The 27,774-nt window shown below is 46.2% G+C and overlaps 1 protein-coding gene across 1 annotated transcript; it reads left to right on the top strand.

Moving 5' to 3' along the window:
* The first annotated feature begins 5,582 nt into the window (after positions 1–5,582).
* prxl2b (peroxiredoxin like 2B) lies at positions 5,583–23,473 on the top strand. Its single transcript, XM_078425231.1, has 7 exons — positions 5,583–5,883; positions 8,979–9,183; positions 15,910–15,961; positions 17,593–17,656; positions 18,905–18,980; positions 21,588–21,706; positions 23,355–23,473. The coding sequence occupies exons 1-7, from the start codon at positions 5,830–5,832 to the stop codon at positions 23,376–23,378; spliced, it is 594 nt and encodes a 197-aa protein (XP_078281357.1). The 5' UTR covers positions 5,583–5,829; the 3' UTR covers positions 23,379–23,473.
* Positions 23,474–27,774: the final 4,301 nt, after the last annotated feature.

The raw sequence follows: 27,774 nt of genomic DNA, 5'->3' as shown, positions 1-27,774 counted from the left end.
TGTTACCGAGCAAAATAGCCTTCAAACCTGTACGTCTTTGGACTGTGGGAGAAAATCAGAGTATCCGGAGAAAGCCCACACAGGTCACGGGGAGAACGTACAAACCCCATGCAGACTGCACCCGTGGTCAGGATCAAACACGGGTCTCTGGTGCTGTAAGGCAGCAACTCAGCCGCCCACAGATCTTAGGATTTAAAAACCAGGGCAGTGAGTATGGGAGAATATTATTTTATGCACACCGGTAACCACGACATGAGTGAACGGTGTGATGTATATGTAATATAAATGCGAGTGCCCCCTTGAGGCCAAGAGCAGCAGCTGGCCAATGTGCCTTGTGACTGAGGTCAGGTGACCTTCTAGAAGTTTCCTGGTGAAGGATCAGTAATAAAATCTTCTTACAAGATGTCGGGCGTATATTCATTGTGCTAGCCACAACAACAGAGGACATTACAAACGGGTTTGCTACTTCAATTCCGTACAGATAATTTCAATAAATCAAAGACTTTCCCAAAATCTAGTTCAAGGGTGACAACGCACCACCTTGGTCCCATCAGCCACCTTTTCTGGGATCATCCAGAGGAAGTTGGTGGACTTCTTCTGGGGCAACAGAAAGCACTGGGTCTGTGCAGCGGTCCTGAGTCTCCCGATTGAGGAGGGCGGGCAGTCGCTGGTGTGCATCCGCACCCAGTTGGCGGCTCTCCGCCTCAGGACCCTGCAGAGAAACCTGTACTCGGAGCGTCCTCCCAGGTGGCACGTGCTGGCGACGCACTTTTTCCAACGGGGCCGCTGCCTTCAAGGTGGTATGCGGATCCCGATGGTGGGCGTCAGCCGTGCTGTCCTGCTGGAGATGCCCGGCTTCTACCGGGACTTGCTGAGAGTCTGGAACCTGGTTGCTGTCGACCGGGCCTCCCCTGGAGCCGGTCCCACACAACATGAGCCGCATTTCCTCGACACCCTTCATCTCCCTCCGAGACGCAGGGAGGCGTGTCCTGTACGGCTTCTCCTCCACACCTTGCACTTCCTCGCCCTGGTCCACCGTCCGGACACTAAGTAGCGGTCGGTGTTGCCCTCCAGTCGTGAGGGGGTCCCTCTACGCAGAGATTCTGCCCCTCTCCATCGGGGACCTGGGGTGGGGGCGACTGCACCAAGGAGTCCCCTGCAACCTGTTCCTCGCGCGGTTCACAGACTCGCCAGCTGCCTGCCACTGTTGCAGGCTGGAAGAGTGTGTGTACCTCGTGTACATGGAGTGTGTGAGTCTGTGTACCACGTGTACATGGAGTGTGTGAGTCTGTGTACCACGTGTACATGGAGTGTGTGAGGTTGCAGCCCCTGTTCCAATATCTAAAGGGGCTGCTCCTTGCCTTTTGGCTGCACTTCTCACCCACCATCCTCATCTCTGGACACCCTGTGCATAGGGGAGAGGGTGGGGACGACGATGTCCTGGTTGGGTTGCTCCTGGGCTTGGCCAAGCTGGCCATCCGCGACTCACGGCGCCAGGCGGAAGAGGGCTCTGCCCGAGCCAGCTGCCTGCCCCTTTTCCGGGGTTACGTCCGCGCCCGGGTGGTGTTGGAGAGGGACTACGCGCTGTCCACGGGCACCCTGGGGGATCTCCGGGACCGCTGGGCACCGCGGGGGTTGGATGCATCCTTGACTAGGATTGTAATATAGTTGTATAGTAGTGTGTTTAGTATATTTGGTTGCCTTGTATTATGACGGTGGGTTTTGTTTTGATTTATTTCGTCCTGTAAATATTATTGTAAATAATTGATTACATAATTTTGGGTTAAAAAAAAGGGTGACAACACAAAAAGAAACTGGTGAAACTCACTGGGGACTGACTAGCTGAATCAAATGCTTGTGTGTTATGATCACTATATAATTCTATCTTCATTGCAACACAATTGTCGACACCACACTTACTGCCCACAAGGGGGTGGAGTTATTTCTCAAAGGGGGATGATTGGTAAATGGCTCGAAGCCAACAGAAGAGGGAGCTGCAATATTACAGCAGGTTTGTTACAAAACAGAATTCTCATTTCAAGTCCAGCAAAGCTTTCTCTTGCTCCTGTTGGGTACAATTACCTTTGGGTAAATTTATCATAAAGGTTGATGTAGGAAGATGACGCTGGTGATGATTGTCTGGGACATGTAACTGTCTTCCAGGATGCCACAAATGTCCTGGAACAGAAAAAGTCATAATTCGAGGCAGAGCTGCAAACGATGAGAGCAGAATGATTCCCACATAGGTTATGCCATGAAGAACACGTTCCTTGTGATGGTGTGCTGTGCAAATAGGTGCGATGTTTGTGTTTATGCAATGTCTGACTGCTAGAATAAATCTGACTGTAAATATCAGTTCCAAGTTTAGTTTAGTTTAGTTTAGAGATGAATGAACGAATGGATGAATAAGTTTATTGGCCAAATATGTGCACATACAAGGAATGTGCCTTGGTGCTCCGCTCACAAATGACAACACAAACATACAGTTAACAATTAAGAATAAAGCATAAACGCATCAAAACAATAAGGATACAACATTACGGTCTAAGCATGTGGGTGAAAATAAACCGGAGCAAGAAAGAGACTACAGACTTTGAGTAGAACTATCACTCGTGGAAAAAAGCTGTTTTTATGTCTGGCTGTGGCTGCTTTGACAGTCCGGAGTTGCTTTCCAGAGGGAAGTGCCTCGAAGAGTTTTTGACCAGGGTGAGAGGGGTCAGAGATGATCTTGCCCGCTCGCTTCCTGGCCCTTGCAGTGTACAGTTCGTCAATGGGGGGAAGGTTGCAGCCAACAACCTTCTCAGCTGTGCGAACGATCCGTTGCAGCCTCCGGATGTCGTGCTTGGTGGCTGAGCCAAACCAGACCATGATGGAGAAGGTGAGGACGGACTCAATGATAGCAGTATAGAATTGGACCATCATTGCCTGTGGCAGATTGTGTTTCTTCAGTTGCCGCAGGAAGTACAGCCTCTGTTGGGCCTTTTTGACTGTGGAGTCGATGGTGGCCCCCCATTTAAGGTCCCTGGAGATGATGGTTCCAAGGAACTTAAATGACTCCACAGATGTGACTGTGGTGTTGTTGATGGTGAGTGGGGGGAGGGGAGGGGGATCTCTTCGAAAGTCTACAATTAGTTACACTGTCTTGAGAGCATTGAGCTCTCATTGAACTCTCTTGAGATACAGCCCAGAAACAGGCACTTCGGCCTACCGAGTCCGCACCGATCAGCAACTCCAGTACACTAGCACTATCCTGTACACCAGGGACAATTTACACTAGCGGCAATTTACAGTTTTTTTTTACCAAAGTCAATTAACCTACAAACCTGTATGTCTTTGGAGTTCGGCAGGAAACTGGAGCGCCCAGAGAAAACCCACACGGTCACGGGGAAAACATGTAAACTCCACCCAGACAGCACCCGTAGTCAGTATCAAACCCAGGTCACGAGCCCTGTAAGGCAGCAACTCTACCGCTGTGCCATCGTCCACCCTGAGTCTAACTGAGTCCATGCAATGGGATCCATTCTGTGACCAATGCACAAATCTGGTTGGGTGAATGGAACCTCCAAGTGTTTTCAGTGAGAAATTTCTGTGGTAAATGATTTTCACCCACATCACTGCACTTGGTGAAGAGCCGGTGAAGTTCACCTCTGTTTATGTACTTGGGAACCTGGCTATGCAGTGGCAATCAATCAGTGACTCTGTGCTTGTAATCATGGGTGAAACCATTTAGCCCACTCACTCTGACAACATGTACCGACAAACTCAGTCTCAGCCACCGAGTAGAATTTAAAGCCTGGAAATCGGTGCATTATAACAAATGAGAAAATAAATCATAAGTTTGGTTTCTCAGCTGGGACCGGGGCTGGTGGCATGAATGAAACTCTCTTGTGGCACGTTGAGGCTATTTGATTTAGGTTTATGTTTACATTTGTACCGAGTTACAGTGACAGGCTTTGTCTTGCATGCTACCTGATCAGATAGATAATACTATACATAAATACAATCTAGTCAAACTCAAGTACTTGAGTAAGGGGAAGATGCAGAATATAGCTCTCAGCATTGTAGTGCACCAGTTCCACACCCAAAGTCCAATGTCCACAAAGGCATAGAGGTGAATCGGAGAGTATCCTAGCTCCTGGAAGGACCTTTCAAAAGCCTGATAGTAAAGTTCCTGAGTCTACTGGTGCCCGGTTTCAAGCTTCTGTATTTTCTGCCCGGTGGGAGCAGGGAGAAGGAATGGCTGGGGTGGGACCAGCCCATGATTCCATTGTCCTGAGGCAACGTGAAGTGTGAGTGGAGACAATGGTGGGGGGTCTGGTGTGTGTGATGGGCTGGGCTACATCTACAACTCTCTGCAATGGCCACAGTGCCATGTTGCATCTTGGAAAGGGCAAGTCAGTTAATCTGCTGCCTAGTTCTCACCCCTGAGCCCTGTTATTCCACCTCTTCTCCTGTCATCAACAGTGTGAACATTAGTGGGTGGTGTTCAGTTGTCATTCTTGCTGGAACAGCAACTGAATATCTGACCACATTGAATGTTCCTCAGATGGAAGGACTGTAATTGCTTTAACCCACCAGCTTCAAGTAAAAGACTCAGAGACTCATAGAGTCATACAGCGTGGAAACAGGCCCTCGGGCCCAACTTGCCCACAATGGCAAGTATGCTCCATCTACAGTAGTCCCACCTTTCTGCATTTGACCCATATTCTATCACCTGTCCTATCCATGTACCAGTCTAAATGATTCTTAAACGTTGCGATACTACCTGCCACAACTACCTCCCCGGCAGCTCATTCCATACACCTACCACCCTTTGTGTGAAAAAGTTACCCCTCAGGTTCTTATTAAATCTTTCCCCCCTTAGCTTAAACCGATGTCCTCTGGTTCTCGATTTCCTTACTCTAAGCAAGAGATTCTGTACGTCTACCCGATCTATTCATCTTGTGATTTTGTACACCTCTGTATGATCACCTCTATAAGACTTTTCAAAAGTAAATCTAATTTCTAATGGTATGCTTATTGTTGAATCTTGGAGTGTTTGTTAACAGTTTTGGTTTGAAAGATCTACCACGATTGCTGGTTCATTTTCTCACCAAACGGACCACTCCAGGAATACAATGCTAAGGGGATGGTACTGTTCTGTGCAGGCTTCGCCTTTGCTGTATCCAACCTTGAGGGCAATGAACCTGAGCGTGGACCCTCAAGTAATCATTGATTACTCGATCAATGCAAGTAAAATGCAATGGAAGACAGACACAAAATGCTGGAGGAACTCAGCGGGTCAGGCAGCAGCGCCTCTGGAGGAAAGTAAAACCTATAGTGTTCCCCTCCCTGACTGTCAGTTTGAAGAAGGGTCTCTGTCCCTTTCCTCCAGAGATGCTGCCTGACCCGCTGAGTAGCGTGTGCCCATCGTGTCTAGCATCCGCGGTCCCTTCTTACCCCCTTGAGATACTATCGCTCGTGTTACACCCTTCTCGACCTGTATTTACTGAGTTCATGGACAACATTTCGCAATTATCGCCTTATGTAAAGTATTTATTGTTGTACACTTCCGGGATTGTGCAACGTGGGTTGTTTTGTCAGTCCGCACTGCTGATACAACAGACTCTGACAGACAGACATTGCACTGGAATTGTTCGGCTCAGGGGACCAGCGTCAGTTCACACAGGGAGGGGTTGGTCAGTTGTACAAGCAATATCGACAGTCTGGCTGCGAACACCGAGCAGGAACACAACAGGGTGTGATTGATCCGTGTTGAAATCTGCAGCTGTGCAACTTGACCAGTGAGAAGCTGCAACCCATTGTAACCTGTAACATTCACCTCCCAACATGGACCTCACTGCAGTGGGCAGCAACCTCGTTAGATGTGTCCGCACGGGAGAGGTAATTGGGAGCCGCAGATGTAGGAAACCTTGAACCAAAATTGGTGCCCGAGTTATCCAGGCAGCATCTCTGGGGAACGTGCAGGGGCGACGTTTGTGGCCGAGCCCCTTCAGACTGAATGTCGTGGTGTGGGGGGTGAGAGGGGGATGGAAGCGAGGTGGGGTGGGACACATGGAGCAGACAGAATGGGTGGGAAGGAACTGCAGGTGCTGGTTTAAACCGAAGGTAGACACAAAAAGCTGGAGTAACTCAGCGGGACAGGCAGCATCTCTGGAGAGAAGGAATGGGTGATGTTTCAGGTGGAGACCCTTCTTCAGACTGAGAGTCAGGGGAAAGGGAAAGGAGGGGTATATCTTCAGAATGGGTGGATACAGGTGAGGGAGGTTGAATGGCAAAGTCCAGATATGAAAAGGAGACAATAGGGTGTGAGATAAGGAGAGAAGAGACTTGAGTTGTGAGGCCAGAGGAAAGGATTTGGGTGGAAAGCGATGAGGGGAAGGGAAAGAGGGGTGGGACAGTGTTAGAAATGGGTGCACATCCAGATGTGGCCCAGGGAAGAGAAGGGAGAGAAAAAGAGGGAGCACAGGTGGGGTTTAGTGACATAACACTGGAGAACTCACTGATCATACCGTTGGGTTGTAAGATGCCCAAGCGGACTATGAAGCACTGCTCCTGCAAATCATTGGTTTCTTTCTAATTGGGGGTAATTGGTTTTGCGTTTTTGAAGTAATAGGTTAAGTGAAAGAAATGAATACAAAGTAGAAGAGCTGGGATAATTTCAGATTAACTATATTTGTTCATGAGGAGTAAATTGTACTGTAAACCGGTCATGGTGAGTGGTGTTCTTAATCCAGTGACAGAAACTGAAGGGCTCTCTTATGCTCATATTTCGGTCATGGTGGGAAGGAGGGAGGTCATCAAATATCATCTTAGTTAAAAATCGAATCTGATTGTGTAAAGCGGGTTCTGTTTGTTAATCTGTCAGGGCCAGGGTTACGGGTAATGTGGACGGGTCACTGCAGGATTATTTGTGTAACAACGGTTATCCTACAGAATGTTTAATAACCATTTAATAACCATTTTTTAATAACCATAAGGGTTATCCTACAGAATATCAGCTGGTTGAGCCCAGATGTGAATGAGTATAAATGTACCATATAAAAATGTTTCATTGGAACAGTATAAGAGGCCAATGATAGAAAGGTCAGAGTGGGATGGAGAGTTAAAATGACAGGATGCAAAGCTTTGTGTTAGTTAGGTCATAGTCATACACTGTGGAAATAGGCCCTTCAGTCCAACTTGCTCACACCGACCAACAAGTCCCGTCTACACTAGTCCCACCTGCTTGCGTTTGGCCCATATCTCTGAACCTGTCATAGAAACATAGGCATAGAAAGTAGGTGCAGGAGTAGGCCATTCGGCCCTTCGAGCCTGCACCGCCATTCAATATGATCATGGCTGATCATCCAACTCAATATCCTGTACCTGCCTTCTCTCCATACCCCCTGATCCCTTTAGCCACAAGGGCCACATCTAACTCCCTCTTAAATATAGCCAATGAACTGGCCTCAACTACCTTCTGTGGCAGAGAATTCCACAGATTCACCACTCTCTGTGTGAAAAAATACTTTCTCATCTCGGTCCTAAAAGACTTCCCCCTTATCCTTAAACTGTGACCCCTAGTTCTGGACTTCCCCAACATCGGGAACAATCCTCCTGCATCTAGCCTGTCCAACCTCTTAAGAATTTTGTAAGTTTCTATAAGATCCCCCCTCAATCTTCTAAATTACAGCGAGTACAAGCCGAGTCTATCCAGTCTTTCTTCATATGAAAGTCCTGCCATCCCAGGAATCAATCTGGTGAACCTTCTCTGTACTCCCTCTATGGCAAGAATGTCTTTCCTCAGATTAGGAGACCAAAACTGTACACAATACTCCAGGTGTGGTCTCACCAATACCCTGTACAACTGCAGTAGAACCTCCCTGCTCCTATACTCAAATCTTTTTGCTATGAATGCTAACATACCATTCGCTTTCTTCACTGCCTGCTGCACCTGCATGCCTACTTTCAATGACTGGTGTACCACGACACACAGGTTTCGTTGCATCTCCCCTTTTCCTAACCGGCCACCATTCAGATAATATTCCTAATCGGCCACCATTCAGATAATAACAATTTTTTAATAACCATAAGGGTTACCTACAGAATATCAGCTGGTTCAGTCCAGATGTGAATGAGTATAAATGTACCATATAAAAAGGCCCTGTCCTTCCCATGTTTTTGTCAAAATGTTTGTTAAACATTGCGATAATACCTGCCTCAACTACCTCTTCCGGCAGCTCGTTCCATGCTCCCACCACCCTCTGTGTGAAAAAATTACCCCTCAGGTTCTTATTAAATCTTTCCCCCCTCTCCTTAAACCTATGTCCTCTGGTTCTTGATTCCCCAACTCTGGGCTAAGAGACACTGTGCGTCTACTCGATCTAAGAATATTTATTTCATCTTAATGACTTAATGATATCTTAGGACGTGTGGTGGCACAACGGTAGAGTTGCTGTGTTACAGCGCCAGAGAACCAGGCTCGATCCTGACTACAGTCGCTGTCTGTGCGCAGTTTGTACATTCTTCCTGTGACTGCACAGGTTTTCTCCGGGTGTTCCTTCGGGTGGTCAAGACTTTGCAGAGATTCTGTATAATCCTCCCACACTCCAAAGGAATACAGGTTTGTAGGTTAATTGGCTTCTGTAAATTGTAAATGGTCAATTATCCTTTGTGTGTAGGAGAGTGTTAGTGAACAGGGTGATTGCTGGGCAGCGCGGACTCAGTGGGTTGAAGGCCCTGTTTCCACGCTGCATCTCTAAAGTCCAAAGACTAAATGCCATCCAGTTGATATGAAGTTCATGTAATTGTTTGTGGAAGCTGCCAATTGTAGGCTCATTCCCATGGCTCTGGAGATGATGCTGCTGGTCCTCCCTTTGTGATCTGTATAATCCGTGAGATATCACCTTGAATCTCTGCAAAGTCTTGACCACCCAAAGGAAAAACACGCGTGTGTCATGGGGTAAGAATCTCTTTGTACATGTACATCCGTGTAGGTTGTGGAGCTGAGGTCCGTGTGGAAGGAGCGAGTCTCTGTGATCCTCTTCCTGAGAAGATTTGGATGTCAGGTGTGTCGCTGGACTGCGAAGGAGGTCAGCAAACTGAAGGAGGTCTTCGACCAGAACGACGTGCACTTGGTGGGGGTGGGACCTGAGGAGCTGGGAGTAAAGGAGTTCATGGACGGGCAGTATTTCAAAGGAGGTGAGTTCCAAAGAAATTGGTGCCATGAACCATAAAACACATTGTAATGTAGAGAATAGTGCGGCACACGTACAATGAGAGATCCTGTTTGCTGCAAAGTCACGGACACAGAGACTCGGACAAACACACAAAAACTAATTGTACATAAATTGCACATAAAATTCTTAATGAAAGTAAAAAGGAGAAAAGATACTGGAGGAAAAACACAATTGGCAAAAAACATCAGTCCCATCACTAATTCCTCGCAACTGATGGTCCGGTATCTCTAAACTAAACTAAACTAAACTAAACTAAACTCCTTTAACCCGGACAAAATTACGAGCATGCACTTGTAATTCACTGGGCAGCCACAGATGGCGCCGTGTGTAGTTATTCATTTACATCTATAGTTGTTGGTGGTGAACCCTCGGTTTTGTGCAATTCTGAGCGTATTTTGCTCACATTTAACCCGAGCCACGGCTTGTAAGTAAGCCCCCAAGTCACAATCATGGTGTCAAGCGTAAGCACATATAATTAACATTTCATTTTTATTTTATTTAAGTTTGTAGCAGAATATGGTGCTTTGGAGGCATGGGAGGGCTATAATTAGTAGGTCAAAGCTTTGTGTCAGTTGGGTCGTAGAGTCATAGTATGGAAACAGGCTCTTTGGCCCAACTTATCCACACTGACCAACATGTCCCATCTACACTATTCCCACCTGCCTGCATTTGGCCCATATCTCTCTAAACCTGTCTAAATGTTTGTCAAATGTTGCGATCGTACATGCCTCAGCTACCTCGACCGGCAGCTCGTTCCATACAACCACCACCATTTGTGTGAAAAGATTACCCCTCAGGTTCCTATTAAATCTTTCCTCCCTCACCTTAAACCTATATCGCCTGGTTCTTGGTTCCACTACACGATCTGTTCATCCAGTTGCTGCATTGTTGTATCATTATTATGTGACCTCTGTGGGACCGGCAAGACTCTGTAACTAAGAGTTCCGGAAAATCGGTGGTGGACCTGCCTACAGTCCTTCTACTTTGGGAGATTTGAGGATGAAATCAGTTTGTTCCAGATGGGGAATTATAGCTAAATATGGCAAACAATTCATAAAGTGCTAGACAGTGAAACTGGATATTTGAAGTGAAATTACTAATAGAGACATAATCTTTGCTCAGTGAAGCCCTGCTTTGTGAGAATGTCTTGATAATTACCTGGATATTTGGCATCCAGGATCTATTCTGACTTGTTAAGTGACAAAATTGTGCTTCGGATATAATTAATCACTTTTGAATCAGTTTCATCCACATTTCACCCTTGCACAATATCTAATCTTGTCCGGTCTTTCATTTGCAATATTGCGTAATGAAATTTAATCTCATGTTGGCGTGAAATTGAATTACCATCTTTCCACAGTTATTGATCAGGCATGTTTTATTAATGCCACACTGGAAAGAGGTCCCATCTAAACGCAAGTCCCTCTAGTTATCCTTGCATCCGGGGCAAGGAAACATTTTACCACATCAAACTGAACTCCCATTCATGAACATTCAGTCCTCCAACTCAGAAGATCAACCACACTCTGTCCTCAAGATATTCTTACACTTCCTCTTCCACACACTTGACTCCCAGTCAACCATCTCCTCCCTACCCACTAGTCCCAGTCCATGCAGCCACAATCACCGGACCAGATACCAGTCACAGTAGAACGGTGTCACAGAGGAAAAGGAACGCCAGGAAAGTGGAATGTTTTTAGAAGTGTGCTGACAAGAGTTCAGTGCATGCACGTACCTAAACAAACTATATAAAATGTTTACAAGGATGTGGCCAGGACTTGAGGGCCTGAGCTATAGGGAGAGGCTGAGCAGGCTAGGACTCTATTCCTTGAAGCGCAGGAGGATGAGGGGTGATCATACAGAGGTGTATAAAATCATTGGGTAGACGCACACAGTCTCTTGCCCAGAGTAGGAGAATTGAGAACCATAGGACATAGGTTTAAGGTGATGTGGTAAAGATTTAATCGGAACCTGATGTGTAACTTTTTCATGCAAATGGTGGTGGGTGTATGGAACGAGCTGCTGGAGGAGGTAACTGAGGCAGATGCTATCGCAATGTTTAAGAAACATTTAGATAGGTACATGGATAGGACAGATTTTGAGAGATAATAGCCAAATGCCGGCAGGTGGGACTAGTGTAGCTAGGACACGTTGGCCGGTGTGGGCCAAAGGGCTTGCTTCCCCGCTGTACAACTCTATGACTCTATGATACAGTTACCACGTACTCCAATTACAATTACCATCAAACCCCTTCAGACCTGACTGTAAACCTGCATTGAGGCGAACATTTCTCGCATTGATATTTCTTGGTTTGATACAAGGGGCAATGACTCTCCCCAATAGTAGCAATTGACATATTTTCCATCTTTGAAAACAGCTTATCACCAAGGTCACTGCCAAGTACCAAGGCTTTTAGCACCACTCAAAATCACAATATGTTTCAATGACCGTCAAAAGATATTTGGACAGGTACATTGATAGGAAAGGTTTAGAGGGATTTGGGCCAAATGCAGACAGGTGGGACTAGCATAGATGGGGCATTTTGATTTACTTTAGTTTAGAGATGCAATGTGGATACAGGCCATTTGGCCAACGGAGTCCACGCCAACCACAGTAATCCCCGCACACTAACACTGTCCCACACACATCAGGGACAATTTACAATTTACCAATCCAATTAACCTACTCCCTTGGAGTGTGGGAGGAAACCAGAGCACACGGAGAAAACGCAAACAATCACAGGGTCTGGATCGAACACGGGTGTCTGCCGTTGGAAGGCAGCAACTCTACCACTGCGCCACTGTGCCGCTACAAATAAGAACGCTTTAGAGGGATATGAACCAGATGCGGGCAGATGGGAGGATCATAGATGTGGCATTTTGGTTGGTCTAGAGAGGTTGGGCAGAATTGTCTGCTTCTGTGCTGTATGATTCTATGACAATGAGCTAGATAATGGGAAGCCTTGCAATTCCCTTGTTAGTGCTGTATTACAATGACCTCCACAATTTAAGATGTTGTGAGTTTTTTTATTAATTGGAGGAAAATTATTGGTCAGAATAATAGAATGCAGTTGTACAGGGCATTGGTGAGACCACACCTGGAGTATTGCGTACAGTTTTGGTCTCCTAATGTGAGGAAAGACATTCTTGCCATAGAGGGAGTACAGAGAAGGTTCACCAGATTGATTCCTGGGATGGCAGGACTTTCATATGAAGAAAGACTGGATAGACTCGGCTTGTACTCGCTGGAATTTAGAAGATTGAGGGGGGATCTTATAGAAACTTACAAAAATTCTTAAGGGGTTGGACAGGCTAGATGCAGGAAGATTGTTCCCGATGTTGGGGAAGTCCAGAACAAGGGGTCACAGTTTAAGGATAAGGGGGAAGTCTTTTAGGACCGAGATGAGAAAGTTTTTTTTTCACACAGAGAGTGGTGAATCTGTGGAATTCTCTGCCACAGAAGGTAGTTGAGGCCAGTTCATTGGCTATATTTAAGAGGGAGTTAGATGTGGCCCTTGTGGCTAAAGGGATCAGGGGGTATGGAGAGAAGGCAGGTACGGGATACTGAGCTGGATGATCAGCCATGATCAGATTGAATGGCGGTGCAGGCTCGAAGGGCCGAATGGCCTACTCCTGCACCTATTTTCTATGTTTCTATGTTTCTATGTAATTATTCAGATTAGAATGAGATCCTAGAAATCACAAGATCTGAAAATCAATGCAGTGGGTCATTGACATGGAGTTGGGAGAGTAGATGGTGCCATGGTTCGATGACTGGTCTCCAAGGTGGCAACCCAGGGAGTGCTGCACCCACCATTCTGGCTTTAAGACACATTGTGGGTCACTCCCAATGCTGTTTGTGGAGGTCACAGAAAAAGCGGGATTCAAGAGGTCAGATTAACAGAACAGAATGGGCGGCACGGTGGCGCAGCGGTAGAGCTACTGCCTTATATCGCCAGAGACCTGGGTTCGATCCTGACTACGGGCGCTGTCTGTACGGAATTTGTATGTGCTCCCCGTGTCCTGCGTGGGTTTTCTCCGAGATCTTCGGTTTCCCCCCGCACTCCAAAGACGTACAGGTTTGCAGGTTAATTGACTTGGTGTAAATGTAAGATTGTCCCTAGTGTGTGTACGGTGGTGTTAATGAGCGGGGATCGCTGGTCGGCATGGACTCGGTGGACCGAAGGGCCTGTTTCCATGATGTATCTCTAAACTAAACTAAACTAAACAGGATTGCTGATTTCCCTGAACAATGTCCCTGTGGTAATGTCTATAATTTATGCACCAATTAATTTTTATGAATACATACAGTCAGTGGTTGTTCTCTTCTAAGCGAGCAGAGATCTTGGTGATATCATGGGCTTATCATTGCAGGTGGCGTTTTGGTTGATCCCTCTGTGGTCTGTCGACACACAGCAGGCTTGAAGAAAGTAAATGAATTTCCTAAAGGGCAAAAGTCTGCTTCCAACATATTTATGTGCATTAAGATAGCAGAACTAAGTTGAAACTCCCACTGTCTCATTGGCGTGTCTGAACAGTTGCAATGTAACCCAGGGGTTCAACGTTTGCAGTCACCTCCCAATGACAGACCGACAATGGAGATGAGGCAAAAGATCAGCCATGAACCCATTGAAACGTGCAGTACGTCGGAGGGATATAATAGCCTCTGACAATAGACAATAGGTGCAGGAGGAGGTCATTCGGCCCTTCGAGCCAACACCGCCATTCAATGTGATCATGGCTGATCATTCTCAATCAGTACCCTGTTCCTGCCTTCTCCCCATACCCCCTGACTCCGCTATCCTTAAGAGCTCTATCTAGCTCTCTCTTGAATATCTAGCTCACCCTTGAATATCTCTGCTTGCTTCTACATTTAGTTCATCATATCATATCATATATATACAGCCGGAAACAGGCCTTTTCGGCCCTCCAAGTCCATGCCGCCCAGTGATCCCCATACATTAACACTATCCTACACCCACTAGGGACAATTTTTACATTTACCCAGTCAATTAACCTACATACCTGTACGTCTTTGGAGTGTGGGAGGAAACCGAAGATCTCGGAGAAAACCCACGCAGGTCACGGGGAGAACGTACAAACTCCTTACAGTGCAGCACCCGTAGTCAGGATCGAACCTGAGTCTCCGGCGCTGCATTCGCTGTAAAGCAGCAACTCTACCGCTGCGCTACCGTACCGCCCGTTCGGTTTAGAGATACGGCATTGAAACAGACCCTTCGGCCCACCGAGTCCGTGCCGACCATCCATCACTCGTTCCCACTGGTTCTATATTATCCCATTTTCTCGTCCACTCCCTGCACACGAAGGGCAATTTAGGCAAATTAACCCGCAAAAGCTCACATCTTTGGGATATGGGTGGAAATCAGAGCATCCTGAGAAAGCCCACGCAGTCACAGGATGAACGTGCAAACTCCACACAGACAGAGCACTCAAGGACAGGATCTCTGGCTCAGTAAGGCAGCAGCTCTACCAGCTGCACCACCGTGCCACCCTTATACTATCTCTCTCATGTTTCACACAAGCATCCACCTTCTAGCGACAGGGCGGGTGGTGATGTGGGAGCTTTGGTGGTGGGAGACCAGCTGAGACCTTTGTGCTCATCTCTTTAGAATGGGGGTCAAACTCACAATCATTTGATTTAGAAACGGCACTGAGAACATAGGGAATGGGTGTGATCCAGCCACAGCCAGGATTATGGCTGATCTTGTTCCTATCTCACTTTCCCACACGTTCCCTACATCACTGACATCCTCGTTTCAAAATCTGTTTAATTTTTAATTTGGCTATGTGTATACTAGATGACTGACAGCCCTCTGAAGAAAAGAATTCCAAAGATTTGCCTCCTTGTTCTAAAGTCCCCAGCTAGAGAAGACTGCATCCACAGCAGTTCATACGTCCGGACTTCTCAGAATCATTTCAAACATGAAACAGGATCAAGGGTAGATAGAGTGATAAAGAAGGCATAAAGAAGGCCTTCATTGGTCGGCACATTGAGTATGAGAGTCAGGAAGTCATGATGTAGCTTTATAGGGCTTTGTTTAGGTTGCTTGTGGAGTTCTGGTCATCCCAATACAGGAAGGATGTGGAAGCTTTGAAAGTCTGTAGAGGAGGTTTACCAGACCATCAAGGCCCAGTTGCCAACCATTTTAACGCGCCTTCCCATTCCCATACTGACTCCATTGCCAGTGAGGCCACGTGCAAATTGGAGGGAGAGCACCTCGTATTCTGCTTGGGTAGCTTGTACTCCAACCTCAGTCTAAAGAAGGGTCTCGACCCGAAACGTCACCCATTCCTTCTCTCCTGAGATGCTGCCTGACCTGCTGAGTTACTCCAGCATTTTGTGAATAAATACCTTCGATTTGTACCAGCATCTGCAGTTATTTTCTTATTGTACCCAAACGGTAATCATTTCTGATTTGGAGACTGACATTCTGATTCCTTCCAAGATTTGTAGGAAAATAACTGCAGATACTGGTTCAAATCGAAGGCAGACACAAAATGCTGGAGTAACAGCCAATAACTCGGGTCGAGACCCTTGCAAAACGTCACACATTCCTTCTCTCCTGAGATACTGCCTGACCCGCTGAGTTACTCCAGCATTTTGTGTCTACCTCCAATTCCTTCCAATGTGGATATGTGTCTAAAGTCCTTTTGTTCTGTCTTTACAGATCTGTATATTGATGAGAAGAAACAGTGCTATAAGGACTTGGGGTATAAAAGGTAGGTAGGAATCCGAGACACGGTGGGCATCTGGTTAACATAGCCACAACAGATTTTGTAACGATCTTCAAAGGGAACCACCTCTTCAGAGGTAATGAAAAGGAACCGCAGATGCTGGTTTGTGCCAAAGATAGATACAAAGTGCTGGAGTAACTCAGCGGGTCAGGCAGCATCTCTGGAAGACATGGATAGGTGACGATTTGTGTAAGATATTACAGCTTCCGCATGTAGATAGGAACAAGCACAGGGTTTCAGTACACGCTGTTGCCAGTGTGGGGCTTCTTTATTTCACAAAAGTACACTGTGCATGCTCGCATATTTACGAGACTATGTGAAGATATTGAATATATCACATGACACAAATTATACCATTCTAGTACTCAGTGCTTAAAGTTCCAGTTACCATTATATACACTACAATTTGGGTTCGGACTAAAGAAGGGTCCTGACCCGAAACGTCATCTCTCCATGTTCTCCAGAGCTGCTGCCTGACCCGCTGAGTTCCTCCAGCATTTTGTGTCCATCTTCCTTCAGAGATGCTTCGGTTGGGTGTCAGGGTATTGGCACGGCAGTATTTGTCAAAGGCTGGGCTCTCGATGCCCTCCAGATGCCACAATGGAGGAGTACTCCATCACTAATATCGCTGAGGAATATTTAATTCAGAGAACTCTTCTCTTTTTCTAATGAGACAGATCTTCAGCACCTCCTGAAGATTGGTGAGAGTCCAGGGGTGAATGGAGGCTTTGAAATCAGTTGCCCGGTTTGACTTTTCTATCAAAAATCTGGGATAAATTGATTGGGATTAGCAACGTTGATGGGGTGGCAAGAAGATTGATGGTAAATGGAGGATGAGGGCAAAGTTTGAACGCGATGTGCAGAGGGTGGTGAGTGTCTGGAAGGTGCTGCCTGGGGTTGTAGTTGATGCAGACGTGTTAGTAACAAAACTGTATCGGCATATGGCGATGCGAGGAATGGAGGGATATGGATTATGTGCGGGTAGATAAGTGATAAGTGATGGTCTTCACATCATGTTCGGCACAGACATTATGGGCAGAAGGACCTCTTAGTTTAGTTTAGGTTAGAGGTACAGCTCGTAAACAGGCGCTTTGGCCCAACGAGTCTGTGTCGACAACCGATCTCCACACACTAACACCATCCTACACACATTAGGGACAATTTACAATTATACCAAGCCAATTAACATACAAACCTGTACGTCTTTAGAGCGTGGGAAGAATGTGGAGATTCTGGAGAAAACGCACACAGGTCACGGGGAGAACGTACAAACTCCATACACACAGCACCCGTAGTCAGGATGGAACCCGGGACCCTGGCGCTGTAAGGTAGCGACTCTACCGCTGTGCCACCGTGCTGCCCGCCTCTGCTTGTGCTGTACTGTTCTGTCATGTTCCATGACAATGACACAGTCATTGGAGAAAGGTCAACTCCTCGGGGTCTCAGATGGGCAGTGATGAATGCAGTTGGTCTTTGGGGTTCAGGAGCTGCGAATGAGAAGTTGGGGTGCGGATTGGGTCAGTAACCTCGTGAGCTTCATGCATCTCTGCTGAGAGGGAAGGGTAAAGAGAAGGAAAAGCATCCTGGCAAACAATGCTATTGATGTTCCCTCCCAGGTACAACGCTCTGAGCCTGCTACCAGCCGTTCTGGGTCAGAAGGTGCAGCAGATTGCGAAGCAGGTGAGCTGTACTGCACTATCTGGTCTGAACCAACACTTCCTTGACTGTGGCCTGGTTTGTGAATGGGGGGTTTGAACTTTTTTTAAGGAGGAACTGCAGATGCAGGTTTGCCCCAAAGATAGGCACAATTTGCTGGAGTAACTCAGCAGGTCAGGCAACCTCTCTGGAAGAAAGGAATAGGTGACATTTTGGTATAAGAAAATAACTGCAGATGCTGGTACAAATCGAAGGTATTTATTCACAAAATGCTGGAGTAACTCAGCAGGTCAGGCAGCATCTCAGGAGAGAAGGAATGGGTGACGTTTTGGGCTTCGACCCTTCATCAGGCTGAGAGACAGAGAGGAAAACTAGATGTATGTATGATCAGTGAGAGAGAGTGTTGCAGAACTACCATCTACTGTGAAATCTCCCCCAGGTATGCTGACTTTGAAGATGTTCCCCTCTCCACAATGGGAGTTCTACAACACCCTCTCTCCCTGCTATCTTCGGGGTAAACGTCTCCTATTCCCCAGGAAGGCTGCTTGACCCGCTGAGTTACTCCAGCTTTTTGTGTCTATCTGTTTGGAATTTGATATCTGGAGTGAACATTTAGATCACAAGATGACTAAAAATCTGCTTCAATGTTATCTCTGGAGCTGCCCTCTTATCAGACACTATTGACAATCGTTGTAGAGTCTGGCCCTGTGTTTAAGATGTTTTAATGTGTGAAACCAGCCCCTTGCTGTGTTTTATGCTTTGTTGCCAGCAGAGGGAGCAATGTCTGAAAATAATTGCAAGAGTTTGGAATGATATTTTTAATTCAATTTAGTAAGTCTGCTCTCTATTTATCAAGTAACTGCAAGATATTTGTGTCTTTGCTGCATGGACCTTAGAGAAGGAGGAGGCCTCTCAAGAATGTTTCACAGGTCAGATGAGCCTCTCTTCCTTGCCTCCGACCCACTAATACAATGAAAACTCTACTCAGCTTTCAGTATTTACACTCATTGATGGATAGGTTTACAAAGTTCCACAATCTCCCATGTGAAAAGCAAGCATCCACATTTCAGTTCAAATCGCCCTGATGCATTTTTAAGCTCATCTTCCACTTCCTTCACCAGGTGATATGGAGACACCTTTAATCATTGGAAGTATCATGTTATAGTTTCTGCATTACTGGATGTATCTGACCAGGGTCTCAGCGTCCGGCCTTCTCTGAAGAAGTTGCAATCTGCAGAAACGCCTGCGTTACAATCTTCTTTTCCCCCTCAGGCAAATAAGGACGGAATCTCTGGGAATTACTCCGGTGACGTGATGCAGAATGGAGGTTTGCTAATTGTCAGCAAAGGTAAATGTGCACCTCGGAATATTCTGGAAAAGCTTATTATGTGCGGGCTGGGAGATTCCTCCCTGTGTGGATGAGGGGAGCAACTCCTTCAGATCTGAGTGATTTAACGTTTCCATTCAGAGGGATGTGCGTTCAAGCCATGCCTGATCATAGAGTCAAACAGCACAGAAACAGGCCTATCGACCCGGCTGGTCTATGCCAACCAAGATGGCCCATCTGTGCTGGTCCCATTTATACGTTTGACTGACATCCCTCTAAACCTTTCTTTTCCATGTACTTGTCCAAATCTCTTTTAAATCCTGTGAAAGTACCTGCCTCAACGATCTCATTTGACAGCTCGTTCCACATAGCCACCAACCATCGGTGTGAAATAGCTGCTCCATAGGTTTCTATTAAATATTTTCCATTTCATCTTGAACCTACATTCTCTGGTTCTTAATTCCCCTACTCCGAGTAAAAGATTGTGCATTAACCCTGTCTAATCCTCTCATGAATTTACACATCCCTTCAGCGTCCTGCGCTCTAAGGTATAAAGTCCTAGCTTGGCAAACCTCTCGCGGTAGCTCAGGCACTCGAGTCCTGGCAACATTGTCATAAATCTTCCCTGCAGCTTAGCAACATCCTTCAAATAGGAGGGTGACCAAAACGGAACATAAATAGACCAAATTCTGCCTCACCAACATCTACAACTGTAACATAACATCATAACTTCTAAACTCAATACCTTGACTGACGAAGGCCAATGTACCGAAGGCCTTCTTTACATCCTATCTACCTGTGATGCCTCTTTCAGGAAACTATATACCTGCGCTTCTAGACCCCACTGCACTACAACACTCCCCAGGGTCCTACCATTCACTGTGAAGGTCCTACCCTGGTTTGACATGCAACATCTTGCATTTATCCGCATTAAACTGACGGTGAAAGTTGCTGAATACATGCAAGTTAGTACTGTTTTTAATGAGCTTATGCTTAATAGCTGAAGAAGAGTCTTGACCCAAAACATCACTGTCCAGTTCTCTCCATGCTGCCTGACCATACTGACTTTCTCCAGCACTTCCCTGTGCACTCAGTTGTAGCTGACACGGTTTTAAAATATATTAAAATTCAAAATGTGTTTATTTTTACAAAGGGGCTTCATTAACAAGAGATTTAGATGGAATTTTAAACCATATATGTGATAAGTAAATTGGTAAGTTAATTTCAAAATTAAACGGATGTCAGCCATGTTGCTGCAATGATACTTTCTGGCCACAAGATGGCAGACTTACCCGCCTGCACACATTAAAGCCCCAACTACAGCTGAGATAATGGGCCAGGAACAGCAAGAGAAGCACGGTGGCGCAGTGGTTGAGTTTCGACCCTCCCATGCCAGAGACCCGGGTTCAATCCTGCCTACGGGTGCTGTAAGAAAATAACTGCAGATGCTGGTACAAATCGAAGGTATTTATTCACAAAATGCTGGAGTAACTCAGCAGGTCAGGCAGCATCTCAGGCAGCATCTCAGGAGAGAAGGAATGGGTGATGTTTCGGGTCGAGACCCTTCTTCAGACTGTGGGTGCTGTCTGTACACAGTTTGTACATTCTCCCCGAGACCTGCGTGGGTTTTCTCCGGGAGCTCCGGTTTCCTCCCACACACCAAAGATGTACAGATTTGTAGGTTAATTGGCTTGGTAAAATTGTAAATTGTCCCGTGTGCGTAGGATACTATTAGTGTGCAGGAATCGCTGGTCTGTGCGGACTCGGTGGGCTGAAGGGCCTGTTTCCGTGCTGTATCTCTAAACTTAACTAAACAAAGCTGCAGGAGAGGTTCAGGGATAATGGCAGGTGGCAACAATGGCACTGTGACTGAGATCGACTCATTTAAACAGTTAATTACAGCCTTCACCATCATTCTCTGAGGTGCTTTTTTCAGACTGTGTAGCATTTTTCAGTACCTGTCTTTCTATTTCTCTTTTCTCCCTAAAATCTTATTATATTGCCAAGCCACTGTTCTTCTGCTTTCACATGAGTTCATAAGTTCTCGGAGCAGAATTAGGCCATTTGGCCCGTCAAGTCTACACCGCCATTCAATCACGGCTGATCCATCCTTTCCCCCTCAACCCCTTCTCCCCATAACCCCTGACACCCTTACTAATCAACAATCTGTCAATCTTCACCTTAAAACTATTCACTGACTTGGCCTCCCCAGCCCACTGTAGCAATGAATTCCACAGATTCACCTCCGTCTGACGAAAGAGATTCCTCCTCGTCTTCTTTCTAAAGGTATATCCTTTTATTCTGAGGATATGGCCTCTGATCCTAGACTCTTATACTAGTGAAAACATCTTTCATATTTCCTTAGGACCTTGTTGTCAAATTTTGTGCAATAACAGTTTTATGAAGTGTCTTGGGTTGTTTTGCTTTGTTAAAGTTGAGGCGTGGAACATATTGTTAATGTTACTGCACTTGCTGCAATGCTGGAGCCATTCAATTCCATGTTGGGTTGCTAGTCTGGCTTGCTTGCACACTTCCACCCGGGAACATTAATCCTTATGGTTTAATGGCAAGGAAGTGTGACGTTTTGACTAGACCCATCACTGAGTTAAAGCTGGCTGCATGTTTCAGGTGGAGAGAAGGTGCTGTTTCACTTTGTGCAAGATTCTCCAGGTGACCATGTTCCATTAGATACCATCCGCCAGGCTCTGGGCATTACAGCTGAAGCTGGAGAGGTGACACTGCCCCAGGTAAGAAAACAAAATTGTTTCCAGACAGATCTTTATAGACTTGCCTTTCCCCAGATAATAAATCTTTAGATCGCAGATACACATGCATGCACACACATCTGCACACATATACATCTTCCATTTGTTGACCTGCACATGTCAACAACCACAAGAATACACTTGTGCATGGACAAATCCATATGCAGGAACAGAGACCAACTTGTACGTACTCTGAAGTATCACAAATTGACCTCATTATTTTGTGGGAAAGGTTGATAACGCGAGCCGGCTATATTGCATGAGTGAGAACTCTAACACTTTGACATCTTACTGCGCCTCTGTATCAGATGTCATTGTTGGTGAAGAGGTCGGGTGGACACAGCGCCCACTCTCACTCTGATGCTGGCTGCCATTCCATGCCTGGCTTTCACACTTTCCATTTGTCAGGTCACATGGAGTTAATTGCCACATACATAAGTACAATTATGTACAGGTACAACAAAACAGCATCACAAGCAACTAGACTCATGCACACACACACAGAACATAGAACTGTACAGCACAGGAACAGGCCCTTCAGCCCACAATGTCTGTGCCAAACAAGATGCCAGGACCAACTCTCAGCTGCCTGCACATAATCCACGTCCTTCTATTCTCTGCACATCAATGTGTCTAACCAATAGTCTTTTAAATGCCACTGTTGTATTGGGCTCCACCACTGCCCCTGACAGTTTTTCAGGAAAAAACAAAGTATATATAGATTACACATAGAATTTCTAAAAGAAAGAAGACTTTGCAAAAGCCTAATTAGGAGAAAAAAACAAGTCCATGGAAGTGCAAGAGATGGACCAGAGTGTCTGGAAGTGTTGGGATGGAAGATGGTGCTCTCGGATGGACTTGAACATTTGAGGTGGACTTGGGGAAAGATGGAGCCACTTCTTTCAAAAAGCACATGCCTGACTGCACCACAGCAGGGTGGCATTCCCCCAGTGAACCTGTTCACATGCACCACAGCAGGGCGTCATTCCCCCAGTGAACCTGTCTACATGCACCACAGCAGGGTGGCATTCCCCCAGTGAACCTGTTCACATGCACCACAGCAGGGCAGCTTTATTCCAGTGAACGTGTTCACATGCACCAAAGCAGGGCAGCATTTCCCCAGTGAACCTGTCTACATGCACCACAGCAGGGTAGCTTTATTCCAGTGAACCTGTCTACATGCACCACAGCAGGGCAGCATTCCCCCAGTGAACCTGTCTACATGCACCACAGCAGGGCAGCATTATTCCAGTGAACTTGTTCACATGCACCACAGCAGGGCAGCATTCCCCCAGTGAACCTGTCTACATGCACCACAGCAGGGCAGCATTATTCCAGTGAACTTGTTCACATGCACCACAGCAGGGCAGTATTCCCCCAGTGAACCTGTTCACATGCACCACAGCAGGGCAGCATTCCCCCAGTGAACCTGTCTACATGCACCACAGCAGGGCAGCATTCCCCCAGTGAACGTGTTTCCTTCTCCCACTCAAACTAAAGATTAATTTCTGATTGCAATGATACAATTACAGTGAAGCTAATCTATTCAAACCAATTTTATATTGTTCCATTTTATTTTATTCTCTGCTGGATTTTAATGCTGAGTATTTGTTCCGTTTGCTTCTTTCAGTGTACCGATGTTTGTACCAGTTAAAATGCTGAACCACAACAGGCCGCTGCTGTCCAATGTCCCACCGTTGCCGTGTGGGTGATACTGCAATAAATGGGGCTTTAGTGGAGCTCGTCGCATTTTTAATCTGGAAATACACAGTCCTTAAATCCATTGTTCTGGCCTGTGATTAAGTTCTTTTGGGTTTATATCACAACTGCATCATTCACAGAACGTTGCTGCTCTGCCTTCAACAGCTGTACCTGTTAACTCATGCCACACTACAGATAGTGCTGGAGTAACTCAGCAGGTCAGGCAGCGTCTCTGGAGGAAAGTGACGGGTGATGTTTCAGCTCGGGACCCTTCTTCTTCCAGTCCGGACGTTTCTTCAGACTGAGGAAGGTTCCCGACCCTGAAATGTCACCCATCCTTTTTCTCCAGAGATGCTGCCTGACCCGCTGAGTTCAGGATTCAGGAGGATTCAGGATATCTTTATTTGTCATCCAAAAAAAAAGTTTTCTGGACGAAATTTAGTCACCCACAGTCCAACAATAAGAGCAATAAAATAAGCAAATTACACAACCCCAACCAACACAAAACACAGAAACATCCATCACAGTGAGTCTCCTCCAGTCCCCTCCTCACTGTGATGGAAGGCCAGAATGTATTTTCTCTTCCCCTGCCATCTTCTCCCACGGTCAGGCTGTTGTCGTTGCCACGTTCCAGGCCGCGCCGGACGGTGAAAGGTCCGCGATCCGGGGCGGGCGAACACGCTGCCGCTGCCGGAGCTCCGGATGTCGGCATCCACGCGGCCCGAGCCTAAGGCGAGTCGCAGCCGCTCCCGCAGCCTCCGAGGACGGCCGGCTCCGCTGATGGTGAGTCCGGTCGGCTCCGCTGATGGTGAACCGGAGCCCTGGAGGCCGCCAGCTCCAGGAGTTTGGCCGATGGTAGGCCGCAGCAGGAACGGAGACCCGACCCAGAAAACAAAGGTTCGGAAGGGACAAATTTACAATTTTACAGTTTCCCCCTCCCCCCCCACACACACACATAGTACACAACCACAAAAACACGATATCACATCTACAATTAAGACCAAAAAACCCAAAAAAAACACAAAGACAAACGGACCGCAGGTAAGCCGCAGCTGCTAGGGCAGCGCCGCCATTACTCCAGCACTTTGCGCCTGTCTTTGGTATAAACCAGCATCTGCAGTTCTTTGTTTCTAAAGTCTGCTGCACTGTTGGCTGGAACCACATCATCATGAACAAGCTGCACGTATGAGATGTGCACGCTTTCAACAATTTCATAGAACATTCTTCAATGTCAGGACCCATGGATGAAGCAGTGAATTAAAGTAAGATGAAAGAAACATCTCCACTTATTAAACAACGCAAGTATTGACCAGCACAAAGCCAGGCAGTACTACTGCACATTGGATAACCATCGCAAATCATTGTCTCACAACACAGAAAAAGGGAGCTGTCTATCCAGAGAGGACAACTTGGACAGAGGTGCATTTTCCAGTTTACTGAATGATTATGAATTTAGATACTAATCAATTAGTTATAGACTTATAGTCAAGTCATGAATCAAGCATGTTTAATTGTCATATGTACCGAAACAGAACAATCGCATTCTTACTTGCAGCAGCATCACATGTTTGTAAACACTGTACTAATGTACAACAAAACAAGATCAATAACATTTTAAAAAGGCAAGAACTTCTGGAGTGACTCAGTGGGTAAGGCAGTATCTTTAGAGAACATGGGTAGGTGATCCTTCTTCAGACTGATTGTAATGGGGCCAGGGAGCTGGAAGAGGGGAGGGGCAGGACAACGCTGGTAAGTGATGGGCAGATCGATGGGATTAATCTGCAACGCCAGTATGACATGACCAGTGTCTTAATCTGACAATTCCTTTCCTGGGGGCGGTGATATTATAAGTGAATATCTATGTGTGCCACAACTCTGTCTACCAGGTAATGCAAGTGGCATTTATATAACTCCTCAACCAATCCAAGATACTTCGAAGGAGTGAAATTCACTTTTGACTTTTGAGGTACAATGTGCAAACAGGCCCTTCGGTCCACCGAGTCCGCACTGACCAGTGATAACCATGTAAACTAGCACTATCCTACACACTCGGGACAATTTACAATTTTTACCAAAGCCAATTAGTCTACAAACCTGTGTGTCTTTGGGATGTGGGAGGAAACTGGAGCACCCGAAGAAAACCCACACGGTCACAGGGAGTACGCACAAACTCCGTACAGACAGCACCCATAATCAGGATTGAACCCGGGTTCCTGGCGCTGTGAGGCAGCAACTCTACCGCCGCGCCCCCAATATCAATGGTGCAGCTGTTAGAGCTGCTACCTCACAGTCACGGTGAGGGAGGTTTAGTCCTGGGCAGCGGCTGTGTGGAGCTTGCACGTATCTCTCTCATGCCGCTGGGTTCCTCTGTGCGTTCTGCTCAACTCCCACATCCTAAAAACGCAGAGGTTGTCGGTCGTTCCTGGTGTGTGGGCAAAGAGTAGATTCTGGAGGGAGAATAACATGGGATTAACGTACAGACAATGATTGCTCAGTCAGTGCAGACTCGACGGAACATGAGGATATGATGGAGAACAAAGTTGCTAAGTTAACAATTACCTGCAGTCAGAATAATGACACAGAGACAAATTGAAACAAAGGCACAGCTATCTGTGGGGGGATAACAGAAATGACCTCAAGTTGTTAATCCCTGTGTAATTCCAGATGGGTGTTAGGTGTCTAGTCAGAAGATGGGCTACTGTTCTTTGAAATTAACTTTGCAGCTACATTGAAGACTCAGAGACGGAGTGGAATAGAGAATTAATGAGGCCGATGACCTTAGTTAACATCGTCTATCCATGTTCTCTCGAGATACTGCCTGACCCGTTGAGTTATTCCAGCACTTTGTGTTCTAGGCAAGATTCCAGTATCTGCAGTTCCTTATATCTCAACCTTAAATTTCAGTTTCCTGACACTTTCTGGTTTAATAAGATTAAATTGATGGTGGAGAAAGAACATAGAGGAAACAAGATTTCCAGATAAATGGATGGGTAATCAAGGGGAATGTGGAATGAGAATTATGAAGGAGTCAGTGGGCATATGGGAGGTATCTGTAAACAAGGAACCACCCCAAGTGTGCACTCATTCAAAGAGGGATACTCCAAAGATAAAGACAGCTATGTCCTTTATTGTCTTTAGGATATAGGCAGATAATCTATATCATAGAGTCTTAATGCATGGAAACAGGCTCTTTAGCCCAACTTGCCCACACTGGCCAACATATCCTATCTGCACTAGTCCAATCTGTCTGTGTTTGGCCCATATCCCTCTAAACCTATCTTATCCATGTATTTGTCTAATGTTATGTTGCGATAGTACCTGCCTCAACTCCTCCAGCTCATTCTATACACCCACCACACTTTGTGTGAAAAAGTTACCCCTCAGATTCTTACTAAATCTTTCCCCCCCTCACCTTAAACCTATGTCCTCTGGTTCTCGATTCCCCTACTCTGGACAAGAGACCCAATCTATTCCTCTCATGATTTTGTACACTGCTGTATAATGCCCCCTCATCCTCCTGCTCTACAAGGAATAGCGTCCTAGCCTGCTCAACCTCTCCCTGTAGCTCAGGCCCTGGAGTCCTGGCAATGTCCTCGTAAATCTTCACTGCACCCTTTCAAGCTTGACAACATCTTTCCTATGAAGCGAGCCAGCACCACCATTCATAGTGATCATGAACTGAACACAATGCTCTAAATCACAATGCACCAACGTCTTACACAGCTGCAACATTCTGTGTAAGTTGTTACCACATCAAGTGTGAGGGTGGGGGTCACACTTCCTTTGTCCTGCCCTCCCTGACATCAGTCTGAAGAAGGGTCTCGACCCGAAACGTCACCCATTCCTTCTCTCCCAAGATGCTGCCTGACCTGCTGAGTTACTCCAACACTTTATGAATAAATACCTTCGATTTGTACCAGCATCTGCAGTTATTTTCTTATATTATATCAAGTGTGAGGGTGGTCATCCATCCAACTGTTTTGTTGGCAAGTGCCAGCATGGATTTGGAAGGTTAGATCGTGGCTGATTACTTGACTTTTCAAAAATGTTTTGACCAAGTTCCACATGAAAGGTTTATAAAAGCTGCAGCTGTTCCAGCTAAACTTTGAGAATGGATAAATATTGGCAATAATGGAAGAAAATAATGTGCTTTGTTCAAAATGTTATGTCATTAGATGGAATGGGTGTGTCAGGGCCTGGTGTCAGAGTTAAGTAACAAATCTGGATTCATGGCCTTGTTTGTGCTGGTGAAGTTTTATCCTCGATGATAAGCTGCTGAAAGATAAATACACTGGAGAAAAATACAAGCCACAGGAAGCTCGCACTGCAGACTGCTTAACAACCAGAAG

This window comes from Rhinoraja longicauda, chromosome 30 (assembly GCF_053455715.1).
Source record: "Rhinoraja longicauda isolate Sanriku21f chromosome 30, sRhiLon1.1, whole genome shotgun sequence".
Classification (NCBI taxonomy): Eukaryota; Metazoa; Chordata; class Chondrichthyes; order Rajiformes; family Arhynchobatidae; genus Rhinoraja; species Rhinoraja longicauda.
Note: the sequence above shows the minus strand (reverse complement) of the source record. Positions and strands in the feature narration are given on the sequence as shown.

Excerpts from the sequence above, each read along its gene's own strand:
- prxl2b (XM_078425231.1), top strand. The coding sequence starts at position 5,830 with ATGGACCTCACTGCAGTGGGCAGCAACCTCGTTAGATGTGTCCGCACG. Across the intron at positions 5,884-8,978 it reads GATGTGTCCGCACGGGAGAG|GTTGTGGAGCTGAGGTCCGT; the intron begins GTAATTGGGAGC and ends ACATCCGTGTAG. Across the intron at positions 15,962-17,592 it reads AAGGACTTGGGGTATAAAAG|GTACAACGCTCTGAGCCTGC; the intron begins GTAGGTAGGAAT and ends GTTCCCTCCCAG.